General features: G+C 39.5%; 1 protein-coding gene across 1 annotated transcript in view; it reads right to left on the reverse strand.

Annotated features, from left to right (window-relative positions):
* Nucleotides 1–13,802, reverse strand: part of GSAP (gamma-secretase activating protein) — an 87,038-nt gene extending 73,236 nt beyond the window's left edge. Inside the window, exons 1-5 of the mRNA XM_007450084.1 lie at nucleotides 13,623–13,802; nucleotides 4,194–4,270; nucleotides 3,146–3,202; nucleotides 915–984; nucleotides 560–613 (exon numbers count right to left, since the gene is read on the reverse strand). Coding sequence (XP_007450146.1) covers nucleotides 560–613; nucleotides 915–984; nucleotides 3,146–3,202; nucleotides 4,194–4,270; nucleotides 13,623–13,731 — 367 coding nt within the window. The 5' untranslated portion in view covers nucleotides 13,732–13,802. The remainder of the gene's footprint in view (nucleotides 1–559; nucleotides 614–914; nucleotides 985–3,145; nucleotides 3,203–4,193; nucleotides 4,271–13,622) is intronic.
* Nucleotides 13,803–15,187: the final 1,385 nt, after the last annotated feature.

Genomic DNA, 15,187 nt, shown 5'->3' on the forward strand with positions numbered 1-15,187 from the left:
TTGCATCCATCGTATCCCCAGCGCTGTGCATTGGGCCTGACAACACTGCACGTACTCCATATTTGTTGAGTTCTGGACAGATGGATGATAAAAAATGTTAAAAGGAAGTGAGGGAGGGAATCATATAAGTAATCAACTAATTTGCCTCGGCAAATGAGTAGAACTGATTTTTATTTAGAATTGGTGGACTATTCATAATGCAATATGTGTTGGTTAGAAGTTCACCAGATATCAGGATAAAATGGCATTCTCCAAGCAACACTAATGTCTTCCCAACCTTTTGTACCATCTTCTGCCTGTAGGGTTTCTAGTGTGTTCTCCATGTTCAGTCTTCAGATGCTAATTGCCTTTTTAATATTTTTGTTACTCACTGTTATATTATTTTCTGTACTTTCTTGTTTACTTGGAAAAAATGTAAAGAAACCTCTTTTTCATGTTTGACATGACCTTTGCCTTTTTATTCTGAGATAAAGCTATTTGTAAACATGTTTGCAATTTGACTTAGTAGTTCAATAAATCTTCATCTCTCAATAAGTACTAAAAACTGTAATTTCATTACCTGGTTGAAGCTCATTCCTTCTTCCTTCTTTAGCAGCTTGAACTAAACTTGCAGCTAAAAGAAAAAAATAATCCATTAGCAAATGATCCATACAGTGGCTTTAACAGTTTACCATTTTATACCCAAAATAAGTGAGGGCTCAAAGCTGTCAGTGGATGATTAAGGTGAAATACAAAGTATTCTTTTTTGTAGATAGACTCTACAGATTCTTTATTTCAAATCTAATCTCCCAAGTGCATCTTCTCCCAGAAAACCATTGTTATAGAATGATCAAATATTGCAAAAATTCAATACTTTGAAATTAAAAAAATGTATTTTAGTTCTTGACTTGTAGCAATGAAAGAGTTCAACTTACCCAGCAAAGTTCTCTCCCTGTTGACTGAGCAACTGACAACTTGCAAGTCTTTCTCAAATGTATAGAGATGCTATTAAAACAGAGTATTTTTTAATTTGGAGTTTCACGTTAAACAACAATTTCATGAATGCAATTCCCATTCAGCTCTCTAGCAAGTATCATTGTGGCAAAGCATTTTATTAAAGAACCACCAGTGAACCAGTTTAACCATACTGAGAAGTTTCAGATTATGTTTTAAGAAAAAAGTTTGCTATTGTAGGCCATCTTTGGCACTGAAACTTAACCATGAGACAATATAGTATAGTGGTTAAGAGCATAGAACTTGGAGCCAAGCTAGAGCCAGGTTCAAATCCTAACTCTGCCACTTGCTAGCTGTGTGACTTTAGATGAGTTATTCAACCTCTCTATCCTCCCATCAGTAAAACAGGAATCATAATACAACCTATCTCAGGAGATCCTTAGAAGTGGTGAGTTAGATAATCCATGTGAAAGTACTTACTACAATGTCTGCCACACATAATAAGTACTCAAGTGTTAGCTATTATGATTATTGAGGCAAGTAACTAATCAATTTACATGACTATGACATCATTAACTATGTCTAACAGACTGTCACAAGTGCATCCCCTAAAGGACTCCCATATTTAGAAATATTGGCAAAGCAGTCTTCCTTTTTATTTAATCTTTATTTTTATTTTCTTGCTGTTTGATTGTTGAAAGATTCCATTTCCTGGAATAGTAAAGAAAATTAAAATGGTCATGCAGAAGGAGGATGTGAGGTGCAGATTGAGGAACTGGAGCCAATCACAGTTATATTAAGTAAAGTCTCTTAAAATACACTTAGAGGATAAGGAAAGATAGAGCCTTAGACTTCAGGAGAGAGCAGGCTAAGAGAAACAGTGACTGCAGAACTATTACGAAGGTAATTAGTACCTGCAGACTAAAGAACCACTGAGAACGGACTGGAATCCAGGGGCCAGAAGTTGACAGAAAATGTTGAAAAATCAGGAAAAGGGAACTCTGAGTTAATAAGAAGGCTCTGAATTCATGTGAGAAATTTTGGTTTCCTTTGACTCTTGCTCTGAGGGATTCTTTTTTTTTTTTTTTGGCGGCCGGGGAGCCTCTCACTGTCGTGGCCTCTCCCGTTGCGGAGCACAGGCTCCGGACGCGCAAGCTCAGCTGCCACGTCTCACGGGCCCAGCCGCTGCGCGGCACGCGGGATCTTCCCGGAACGGGGCACGAACCCGTGTCCCCTGCATCGGCAGGTGGACTCTCAACCACTGCGCCACCAGGGAAGCCCGAGGGATTCTTATTTATAAGTAAGAAGAGTCATGAACGTATACACTTAAGTTTTCAGTGTTTTATCCTTCTAATTAATAAATAACACACAAGGAGAGTCTCAGCGTTTAAAACATGCAAACACTACCAAATAGAAAGTCTACGTTCTCCATTACATTCACCCAATTCCAATTTCCTCTGAAAAGGAAACATGTTTGTAATTTGCTCTGTAGCCTTCCAGATCATTCAAAATGAGCTTTTAATATATATTTATGCACGTATATATTTGTCTTGCAAGTTTTTTAAACATAAATGCAATGTATTATTCTGGCAACTTGCTTTTTTCATGTAATAATGTGTTTTGGAGCGCCTTCTGTGCCAGTGCACATTTATAGACTTCTGAGTCCCTCAATATTGGTAAATTGCTTTTATGTAGGCACAAAGTGACTCCCTCCCATTTGCCCCAAGAATTAGACAAGCCTGTCACGTTAACCAATGTCTTATGTGAGTGGTTTGAGGAAAGATTAAGAAAAGGAGGCTGGTTCTAAACCTGGATCTTTGAGAAGTAATGAGAAGCAAGAACAGTGAAGGTTACGCAGAAGCAGAAATCAGAGCCAGAGGTCATTATGAGATCCTAAGCTTCTGGGAGCACACAAATCCGGGGAGGGCGTTGGACTTCCTACATTCCTACAGAACGCTGGATAATTGGTTTGAGCCAACTTGGCTTAAATCTCAAAGGACTGAGAGACCAGGTGACGTTTTTGTTCCAGGACTCCTTACACTTTTTTTTTTTTTTTTAAGATAATGGTAAAGGGAGAAGAGAAGGAAGGCAAAGAAATATAACCTAAATTTTTAGAAAATAAAATGAAATAAGAAGTTGTATCTAGAAAGAAGGAAAACTTTAATAGCAGGAAAGTAACCAATAAGTAACTATAATCTATGGTGATTTTTACCTCATTTTGTTTGGCCTGGTAATCATACAATCCAAAGAAGACATTTCCCTTATCATCCTGAAAAGAAAACATTAACTAGATGTTTATTAAATGTCATTGTTTAGGAAGTTACTAGTTTTAATAGAATCCTGCAATAATTCAACCAGTATTAGCGACAAGCACTCTAAAGGTAGCCTGCTGTGCATGTCAGAGCAGGACTGAACCTGTTTCTGCTGGTCATATGGATCAAAGAGTGAAAGGGAATAAGAATGTACAGCTCAGTGAGTCTGGGGGACCCTGTCTCCTAGGACTGAGCATGGTGAAGGATCGAATCTTTTTGTACTTCCATTTATTTCCGTAAGAGAATATATATGGCGATCACTGAAAGTGGCCAGAACAAGTCCCTGATATTCTTATAAGTAAAACTTTTGAATCGTACAACTCCTTTAACGCAGCATCCTCATAGATACAACTTAAAATAACTTTTTTTAAGCAAAAAGAAAAAAAAGTACAGTAATACAACTGTGCAAAGCAAACTGACCACTGTTATTATTCTTCCACTTTTCACTACTACGGTAAAGTTATCTGTAAAGTTAAATTTTCTTTCCTTAGAACAATTAATATTGAAAACACACTGTCAAATAAGAATACCTCAAAAGTCTGAGCATATATAAGTTTGAAAAGATGATGTACAGTAATAATATTTAATATTTTCTCAAAGATAAAAATTTAACATTAATTAGGTTTAAACATCTCTTACTTGGCATTTTTCCTGTAGAAAATGAAACTGTTCATCTATTCAAAACATTTGAGCGCTGTGTCAGACACTGTGTAGTTTTTTATTTAAAAAAGAGAAAACATTTCATAAGACTGAATTTCAATTACCCTATTCAATCTCACAAAATAAAAAAAGTCATATGTTAAAGATTAAATGCCAACAGGTCTTATTCACTACCCCTCAATAAGATACAGCATAAAACTCTGTAAAAAAAAAAAAAGAAATGGTTAAAATGGTTAATTTTATGTTATGTATATTTTACCACAATTTAAAAAAAGAATATAGGCATACCTTATAGGTATAAATAATATTTCCATTTCTTTCAACATTTAGTACACGTAAGCTCTCATAATTGTTTTCTAAAACACCTGAAACAATAATAGCAAGTTAATACTTAGCAGATGTTTACAAACAGATCTAACAAATACAATATTAGTGAAAAGCCAAATACAAAAGAATACTGATCATACCATTACATAGAGTTTAAAAACAAGCAAAGCTAATCTATTTTATTAGAGATCAGACTAGTAATGACCTTTAGGGAAGAGGAAAGGAGCAGTGATTAGGAAGTACCTCAAGGGATTCTTGCTAATGGAAGTGTACACATTGGAAAAAACCAGCAGAATCTACTGAAGCTGAATATATATGGCTCAAAAATTGCCCTTGTACATATATCTCATAAGAAGTATACACATATTGTGGCAAATAACACATATGACATCTACAGCACTATGGTTCAGAGACTTCCCTGGTGGCGCAGTGGTTAAGAATCCTCCTTCCAGGGCTTCCCTGGTGGCGCAGTGGTTGGGAGTCCACCTGCCGATGCAGGGGACGCGGGTTCATGCCCTGGTCCGGTAGGATCCCACATGCCGTGGAGCGGCTGGGCCCGTGAGCCATGGCCGCTGAGCCTGCGCGTCCAGAGCCTGTGCTCCGCAACAGGAGGGGCCACAACGGTGAGAGGCCCGTGTACAGCAAAAAAAAAAAAAAAAAAAAAAAAGAACCCCCCCTGCCAATGTAGGGAACACGGGTTCAAGTCCTGGTCCGGGAAGATCCCACATGCCGCAGAGCAACTAAGCCCATGCGCCACAACTACTGAGCCTGCGTTCTAGAGCCCGTGAGCCAAAACTACTGAGCCCGCATGCCTAGAGTATGTGCTCCACAACGAGAAGCCACCGCAGTGAGAAGCCCACACACCACAAAGAAGAGTAGCCCCCGCTCGCTGCAACTAGAGAAAGCCTGCACGTGGCAACAAAGACCCAAAGCAGCCAAAAATAAATAAATAAATATAGCACTATGGTTCATAATAGTCAAAACTGGAAACCCAAAATATCCATCAAGCAAAGAATGAATAAATTGTGGTATATTCAAACAATGGAATACTATACAACAATAAAAATGAATTAACTTGCTATAACATACACCATAAATGAGTACAAGAAGCCCACATACTCACCCCTCCCAAAAAAGGTACAAACTGTATGATTTAATTTATGCACAAGTTTCAAAATCTGACGAAAAGAATCTATTGCACTAGATGAGTGATTGCTGGAAAGGAGTATGAAGGGGACCTTTGGGGTTCTATTAATTTTCTCCTTCCGGCTCTGAGTGCCAGTTCCATGGGTGTGCCTCACTTTGTGAAAATTAACTGAGTTGTGCACTTGTGATTTGTGTACTTTTCTGTATGAAGGCCATATTTGGCAAAGGATATAAAGATTTTTTACACAAAACATTTAACTTGTAAGTTAACTGACCATCATTTTTCTTCTAAAATTTTTGGATATTCCTCCGATTTCTACAGTTAAAGGATTTAAACACTGGTTAGAAACAGCACTGATAATTATCATCATTAATTGGGAAGAAAAGTGTATTTCCCCAATTTCCTCAAAATTAAATTGCTTAAACTTGACTCATTTTCCCCACACATGAATAGTGTTATTAGATGTTAAAATATTATGTTGATTATGACAAATTCCAATATTCAGACAAAACATATGCAAAATATCCTATAAATCAGAGCAAATTTCAGTTTGTATTCCTGATTAAAAAGGAAAAATCAAGACACAAAATCAGGATAATTGGTGAGCTCAACCCCTGCACTGGAGCTTGGAGTGGAAAACATTTAGCGATGGTTCACTGAGAACTTAGGAATCATCCTGAGATCTCTCATGCCAACTCCTCACAAGAGGAAGCTGCCTGGCTCTTCAGGGGGCAGGGCAAAGAGGGGGGCAAGTGTTGCTTATATATGGGTATATACACTTTTCAATGTATATTGAGGTATCAGACACATCATTCTCAATATTAAAAAAAATAAGAATAATCACTTGGTCTCTTAGGATAATAGTACGATTCAATCAGCTTACTGCTGAACAGCACTTCATAATTTACAGAGTTCTCATTGCTATCTCAATCATACTGTGTAAGGTACTACAGGCCCACTGTATGGGTAAAACAACTGAGTTTCAATGAAGTTAAGATATTTGGCCAATATATATTGAAAAAGTAGCACAGATTAATTTCAAGCCTAGGAAAAGGTAAACGGAATGAACTAAGTTTCCTGTATCATACTCACAATGCGAAAATGGATAATTACCAAAAAATCCTTTAAGGTAGATTTTGCAGACATCTAAAGAGAATTTCAGTGAGTTTCTTTTCATCCTGCACATGACTCAAAACTCCTGGAATGCAATGTGTCAATATTTTGAGAAGTATCTTTTTTTTCTTTCAAGATTATAAGGATGCTGGAAGAGACCTCAAAAGTACACTTAAAAGGTTTCAACTAAGATAAGAAACTTCTTTACAAGAATCTTGCTACGAAAATCCAATTTCCTTGCAAAAGCACATCTATTTCCAAATCACTAAAATATTAAGAGAAAAAAATTCTCCAACAAGTGCAGATTACAACACATGATATATGCTTATTCCATTAAATCAATGGTTCTCAATGCTTGTGTTGTGTTAGAATCATCAGGGGAGATTTTAAAAGAACATGGATGCCCAAGCTCTGTCCCAAATATCCTAATTTTTTTGAGCTGGTGAGGGCCCTACTCCCTGGTGTCTGTATTTTTAAGTTTCCCTTGTTATTCTAATGTGCAGCCAGGGCTGAGAACCAGTGAACTACATATTTATAAATAATATACATTAAACAATATTCATTAGATAGCATAACTAGGACCTGCTTATAATGTAACCAGAGTAGAAAGAAATAATAAAAATAATGCCTCCATGGGTCTGTTAGGGAGTAAGAATTGCAGTCTTAAATAATCCTGCAGTTAAGTACATGGTTCTCATCTGAAGGATATTTGCATTCAATAAATTTGGCAATGTTGGTAAGCCAGAGACCAGGGTCTCACCACACACTATAAACCCATCAGCCCTTCCTCCCCGGATTAGTTGCTCATGTTTTAGACACACCCTTTTAAAAGACTTATTCAATAACCTCTTTGCTTATTCATTCTGACTCTTCTCCCACTAGTTCAACTCTGGAAAGTCCAAAGGAGGAAGTTTAGCAATTTCAAATGAGGAAATGTGGTTTAATTTTACAGTTCAGTGAAATCAGAGTTCATGAAGGAAAAATGTAGCATTCTGATAAATACTTGCATAAGTAAACCTACTAAAAAAACAGAGAGTACCTAGATATTAAAGGCGTTGGTGAGTCACAGCTCATGTAAAATTAAAGCTGGTTTGCCACCCCAGTGTCCACTGAAGCCCTATTTACAATAGCCAGGTCATGGAAGCAACCTAAATGCTCGACAGATGAATGGATAAAGATGTGGTACATATATACAATGGACTATTACTCAGCCATAAAAAGGAACAAAATTGGGTCATTCGCAGAGATACGGATGGACCTAGAGGCTGTCACAGAGAGTGAAGTAAGTCAGAAAGAAAAAAAACAAATATATATTAACGCATATATGTGGAATCTAGAAAAATGGTACAGATGAACCAGTTCACAAGGCAGAAAGAGAGACACAGATGTAGAGAACAAACGTATGGACACCAAGGGGGGAAAGCAGCAGTGGGGGTGGGGAGATGGTGGTGGGATGAACTGGGAGATGGGGATTGACATGTATACACTAATATGTATAAAATAGATAACTAATAAGAACCTGCTGTATTAAAAAAAATAAAATAAAATTCAAAAAAACCCTATAAATATTTTCATTTATAGTTTCTATCTTTGATGTCATGCACAGAATTGTCTTTCCTACCCTGAGATTATATAAATGTTTGGTATATTTTTTTCTACAATTTTTGTGTTTTTATTTTTTTAATTATATATTTGATCCAACTAAAATTTATTTATGTATTTATACTCATACGTATACAGTATGAGATAACATTTGTCATTATACTTTGTTTACAAATGGTTACCCATTTGTAATTACCCATGGCAGTTGTTCAAATGCCATTTATTGAATTATCTGTTTTTTCTGAAATGCCACACTTATAATGTAGTAAACCCCTATGTATATTTCTGAACTACTTATTCCTGTTCCATTGACCTGTCTACATATTATTAAGTCAATGCCACGTTGCTTTGATTACAGCTTTATAATGCTTTTTAATATTTGGTGGTCAAGTCCTCTGTGATCACTCTTCTTTCATGGCTATTCTCATCCTTTTATCTTTTCAAATAAACTTTAGGGTAAATTTGTAAAAAAAAAAAAAAAAAAAAAGCTGGTTTGCCAGATAAGTCTCGTCCACTTCAATGTATTCTTTGCCAAACACGAGTGATTTCACTTTAAAAGAAGATGTCTGTCAAATATGTAAATTTGGTTTCCAACTGCTATGAGACAAAAATCAAATAAAAGTATTTCTTTTCTTTCCAATGACTATGGGGGTGGAGGGAGTCTCACAGCCCTATACAAAAATTTGAACTAGTTCCTAAAACAGAGATCAAGGAGTGCTAAGATATAATTATCCTATGACATTTCTATTCTGTAAATAATTCACATAAAACCTCCTGCTCAACAGGACCAGATATTATAATTTCTAAACCTATGAAGTAAACATTATTATATGATTTATATTTCATATTCTGAATAAAATGAGAAAAATCAAGGATGGGGTGATTAGTTAAGCAATAAAGAGTGAAAAGAATTAGAAAAGGAGACTAGGAAGGTAGGGGAAGGAAAAGTGAAAAGGAAGGACAGTGGCGAGAGAAGAGTAAAACAATAAACAAAAACAATGTGACTAAGCCAATCCTCTGGCCCCCAAACCTGTCTGGGGGTGTCTAGGAGGCAACAATAAAAGCATTACTCTTGAGTCAGTTAACTGGTAAAATACATCACTTCCCTGGAAAAAATGAATAACTACAGTATTTGAAGGATTAATCAATCTGGAACATTAATAAATTCTAATAAATTCATAAATCTAATACTAATTGAAGCAGGCAAGGAGATATAGGCAAGAAAACCTACATTATTTCTGGTCTTAAATATACGTGACATTTAAACCTCAGAAAATTTACATACCGGAGACTTTTTCTTAATTTCCTGAAGATATGATACATCCCAAGATTAAGCATTAGACAGAAAAATTAATATATAAAAACCTATTATATTGCTACATACCAGTAATAGTTAGAACCTATAATGTTTTTAAATGTGCTATTTCTGAGAGCAACAAAAAATAAAAACAACCCAGGAATAAATCTGGCAAAAACCTTCATGGAGAAAATTCTAAGACTTCTTAAGAATCATAAAGGGGCTCTAAATAAACAACAAGCTATACTTTATTCATAGTTGGGAAGATTTAATATTGTAAAGACGCCAATTCTCCCCAAGCTGATCTACAGATTCAATGCAACTCAAATCAAAAATCCAACAGACTTTTTGGTGAAATCTAACTGGCTGATTCCAAAATATATATGTAAGAACAAGGAGCATACAATAGCCAAGATGATCCTGAAGATGACTGATGTGAGAAGACTTACTCTACCAGTTATCAAGACTTAACAGAAAGATAGTTACTAAGATGTCTTCATCTAACATTGGCCAATGGAACAAAATTAAAAGCCCAGAAAAGGAGACTCACACACATATGGAAACTTGATGTGTGAAGGAAGTGGTTTTGCTGTCAGTGAGAAAAGGTAGGGCTATTTGGTTAGTGACACTAGAACTAGTAGCTATTAACACAGAAAAACAATGCAATTTACAAAAGAATATTTTAACACCTGTAAGCTATAAATAATAACAAAACAAAATCATGTAACCACCACCCAGCTTAAAAATAGCAAATATCAGGACTACTTCTGAAGGTTCTGGTGTCCCTATTTGATTCCTACATCATATTACAAAATAAATTCCAGATGGATTAAAAAGACAAAATTCAAAGAAAAAAGCTTTAAAGCTTTTAGAAGTTAATATAAAAATGTCTTCATGGCTTCTAAATTTCTTTAAAATATCCAAAAACCACAAACCATAAAGGAAAAGACTCATAAATTAGACTACATTATAATCAAGAGCTCTTGTTTATCAAAGGTAATCACAAACTGAAAAAACCAAGAGATTGAGGGAAGATATCTTCAACATATATGATGAACAAAGGACTAGAATCCACAATGAAGAATGCCTTAAAATCAATATTAAAAAAACCCACAATAGACAAATAGACAAAAGGATGAACCAACATCCCATAGAAGGGGAAACTCAAATAGCCAGTAAATATATAGAGATGTTCAACCTCAAACCACAATGAAGTAACGTTTAGACCCACCAGTTTGACAAGAAATTTAAAATCTGGAAAAATCAAGAGCTTGTGAAGATACAGAGTATGCAGGGTATTTACTAGGGAGTGCTTACTAAAGTGGGATTAACACCTGTAGCAGGAAGGAGAAGGAAGCAAGACCAGGCTGGGGAAGAAGTCAAGTTACAATGAAGGCCCAGTGGCCTCAGGTGACCTTGGGGTCCTCCATTGGGGAAGCTCTAGAACTGAAATGAATTGTCAGAGTTGTCCCATGTGAGTCAAAATGCCCAGGCCTTTATACCCCACCTCACCCTCTCATTAAAGGAGGCCATACCTAAACTAAAGGGGCATAAAGTTGGGTGACGCAACCCTCTGCCAAGGCCATCCCTGAAGGCACTGATAGCTGAGGGCTATCTGCTGCCCACACTTACAGCACCTGGGACAAGCCCTTTCTTGATAGGAAGATCTAAGCACTGCATCTCCATGTCCACCATAGTGTTGTATAGTCACACAAATGGAATACTATACAGCAGTGAAAATTAACAACCTACAGCAGTCAACATGGATAAATCTTACACTACTGAGAAGAAAAAAAATGAAAAGAATACATATAGTGTTCTTTCATTTACTTAAAGTTCACAAACAAGCAAAATGAAATGATATTTGGCTTAGGGAGATATACATATGGGTTAAAACCAAATAGGATCAAAGAAATGTTAAAAAATAAAAGTTTAAGTGGTTGTAGGTAACAACTTACAGATGAGGGATACAGAGAGCAACAGGATCAAATAGGGAGACAAAGAGCCTACAAAAGTCTTGATATTATTCTATTTTTAAGGTGTGTACACAGTTTTGCTTTTTTTTATTATTTATAAATTAGATGTGTTAAAAATATTCTTTTGTATAACTGTTTTAATTTTTTAAAGAACAAATATTTTCTTCCTTTATTTCAGGAGAAATAATTTTCCCAAAGTTCAACCTAGAACAAGAAACACATGCAGTAACCAAATCTGGTCTCCTTACTTCTTAACCCCTTTTTTTTTTTTTTTTTTTGCGGTACTCTGCAGGAGCAAAATACTACCAATATCAGAAAAATCTGGTATTTCTAGTAAGTTTAGTTTCTGAGGACCCAGCGGTATCTGCTGTTTGGTGAAATGTCAACACACAAGTTTATATGTCTTCACAGATGAGTGAAAGACACAAGGAAACCAAAATCTAACTGGCTCACACACAGCTTTTCAATCACAACACACATTACTGAAACATAAGACTGTGGCATTTCACACTTCATCTAACTTCCATTTTCAGACACTTGCCACTTAGCTATATAAGGTGGAGGTCCAGAGGAAGGATCACTTTGTGGTAGAAACCATAAACCTTCAAAAGCTCTTTAGACATTCAGGAGACTTTTAAAAAACTTCCCCCCAAAGTGAAGCTTTACTAATAATGACACTAGTCGTTTGTCAAACTCACTAGTCAAACTGGAACCTTGAGCTACACAAACATGACTCCCTGTTTGGAACTAACACACCAAGACAAGGAACCCTACAAATATTCTGCTAAAGCCATAGGATAGAAAATTTTCTCCAGCGATAAGGGGAAAGGAGTTGTAGATATGGGTAATTTGATGGACCTCTCCAAAAAATGCCCTCCATTAAGTCTAAGTGTTTAAGGAAAACCAGAGGGGGAAAAAAAGAGGTAAACACACTGAAGTGGCTAGCTCCTGTGCACAACTGGGATCCAGGGTATTGTTTCTTTGAACCTGAACCTAAGCCCTGAAGATGCAACATTATTTGCAGCAAACGTTTCTTCTTGAAAAACAACCTGGGAAATCACAGAGTTCCCTTTCTTTAAAGTTTTGATTGATCAATGCTGGGAAGGCTCGAAAGTCCCTTTCCACTCCCTTATCAAAATCAAAACAAAGGATTTTTGAGACAGATGAAAACCAAAGGCTCAACTGCCCAGAATGTATTCCAATCCACCCAGAGGAAGTCGGGCAGGACACCCGAGGATCACTTGGTCTCACGCCTCTTGCTGGCCGGCACAGGTGGTCTCTGGGTTGGTGGTGACGGGCTTGATGCTTTGGAAAACAGTGGGCTCTCAGTTCATTGCTCACAGCCCGAAAACAGACCCCTACCCTCTCGCACTTCACATCCGAAGTGGCATGTCCCCTAAATCACGGACACTGTTCACCCAGAAACACGTCTCACAAACGTGGGGAAAAACTGTGCAGCTGTTAAGTATTTATACGGTGGTTTTCCTGGCGGCCATGATTCATCTTTTCTTTCTCATAACGCGAGAACTTCCAGGAACCTCCAGTCTCGGTGGAACCCCTACCCAGGTGATGAAGCTTTTTAGGCAGGTGAGATATGAATAAAGCATAGAGAACGACACTCCCCCACCCCCTGCAGGCTTGTGCCGGAGGAGTTGCAGAGTCTGGGCAGCTGCTCCTCCACGTCCTGCTCTGATGAGATGATGCCAAGGGTACCACTAGTGTCCCAGCCTTTCTACTCAAGGTGACTTACTGTGCGCAACCCTTAAGCCAGAAGCTGGAGGACTCGCTAGAAGAAGCAGTGACCACCTACCTAGAGGGGTGGGATAGGGAGAGTGCGAGGGGATATCGGTATATATGTACACGTAGAGCTGATTCACTTTGTCATACAGCAGAAACTAACACACCATTGTAAGGCAATTATACTCCAATAAAGATGTTTAAAAAAACAAGCAGTGCAACTCCGCCACCGAGACCTTGCCCACCTTGCCCCGGGGGCTGTCCCTCCGCCCTACAGCCAGTGGCCCCGGATGAGGGTGGCAAAGCCCAGACTCCGAAGAGGGGAAAGTCACCCCTTCAGCACCAACCTTCACAGGCTGGCAGGGGGCACAGGCTGCGCGTCTGGCGGTGCCCACCAACCACCCCGGCCCAGCCCGGGAACCACCTAGGTATGAATGACTCCGACTCCCCCGCCTCCGCTGCCCCTGCCTGCCCCCCACATCCACCCCCCACCCCGCCCCGACGCACGCCTACAGCACCTGGGCCTCCGCCTCCGGCCCCAGCGGCCACTAACGCCGCCCGCTGTGCCCGCAGCCACGGGAGCACGTCCTTCCCGAGATCGAAGTCGGAGACCAGACGGAGGGCCATTGCCCTGACGCGGCCACCGGGCAGCTCTGGGGCCCTGCGCCACGGGCATTCCCGGCCCTCCGCGCGCCACCGCGCCCCGCGCCCGCCCCTCCTTCCTCTCCCCCGCCCGCCCGCCGCTTTCGGTTCCGCGGCGGCCGAGCGCGAGAAGCCCCAGCACCGCCTCCTCCCGGCCCGGCCCGTGCCGCGGACGTGAGCCTCGAGCTGCGCACTCTGGGCCGGCGGGGGGATGGGGGAAGGGGGAGCGACGAGGGCGCGGGGACCAGACCTAACCGGGCCGCGAGCCCTCGACTTGCACCCTCGCGGCGGAGGACAGAGAGGGGGGGGGGAGGATTTGTTTTTAAAGAGGTGTGGCGATGTTGCTGGACCAATGGTCTCCAAACTATGCTGCATATGACATGTGCGTGCTAGGCGTTTTGGGGTTTTTTTGTTTGTTTTTTAATCCCCAGGTGAGTCCACTGTGCAGCAAACTTTAGAAACCAGTTGGCTAGAGAGAGGTATTAAGGATTTGTTTTTAAAGAGGTGTGGCGATGTTGCTGGACCAATGGTCTCCAAACTATGCTGCATATGACATGTGCGTGCTAGGCGTTTTGGGGTTTTTTTGTTTGTTTTTTAATCCCCAGGTGAGTCCACTGTGCAGCAAACTTTAGAAACCAGTTGGCTAGAGAGAGGTATTACTAGCTGGGTCACCTGAGAAGGTTCAAGGTCATCACCGGGGCAGAAGCAGGCGGTGGCTTGGGCCTATTCAACCCAATTTCAGGGTGGTGGTATTTTATTAGTAGTACTTAAGTAGAAAGTAGCAGAGAGGTGTATGTGAGATGATTCTATTTTAACAGAGATTCGGAGACACTGGAAAGGGTCCATCAGCTCAACACAAACAGGTCTTCTGCCTATTTACGGGGCTCCCTACACTGGCTGCAATGAAGCTGAATTGTTGAAGATTTCCTCTGCACTTACTCTTTTAAAAGTGCTCTCCTTCCAGGGGCACCTGTGGTGTGGGGCACCGTCTCATCCCCATACCTGTAAATAAGTCCAGTGTTTTCTTAATCTTGCCACTCAGGTTTCTTTTCATTAGAGAGTGTACCATCAGTATTGCTTGCTGCACCTTTGGCACTGCAGATCCAATCCATCCTGAACATCAATGCCAAGTTATTACTGTCCCTAAAACAAAGCTGTCCTCATGGCCCCGTGCAGAAGACTTTGAGTAACAGCTGACTGCAGGATAAAGTGCCTATACTTTACCTGACCCTTCTGGCCTTTTCACCTAGACCTTCGGCTCCAGGTTGGCCTGATTCCAGAACCCTCTGATTCCACCCACTTGCCTTCGAAAAAAATCACCAGACCCTTCCAATCTGGATCCACAAAGCTTTCTCACAGCTTCAGCCCCTAGCAACCTTCCTAACCCTGAACTTCTAGACGGATGTTGCTAGTACACCTCATTTGACAATCAAATACTGCA

Source organism: Lipotes vexillifer, unplaced genomic scaffold (assembly GCF_000442215.2).
Source record: "Lipotes vexillifer unplaced genomic scaffold, Lipotes_vexillifer_v1.1 scaffold712, whole genome shotgun sequence".
In the NCBI taxonomy this organism is placed as follows: Eukaryota; Metazoa; Chordata; class Mammalia; order Artiodactyla; family Lipotidae; genus Lipotes; species Lipotes vexillifer.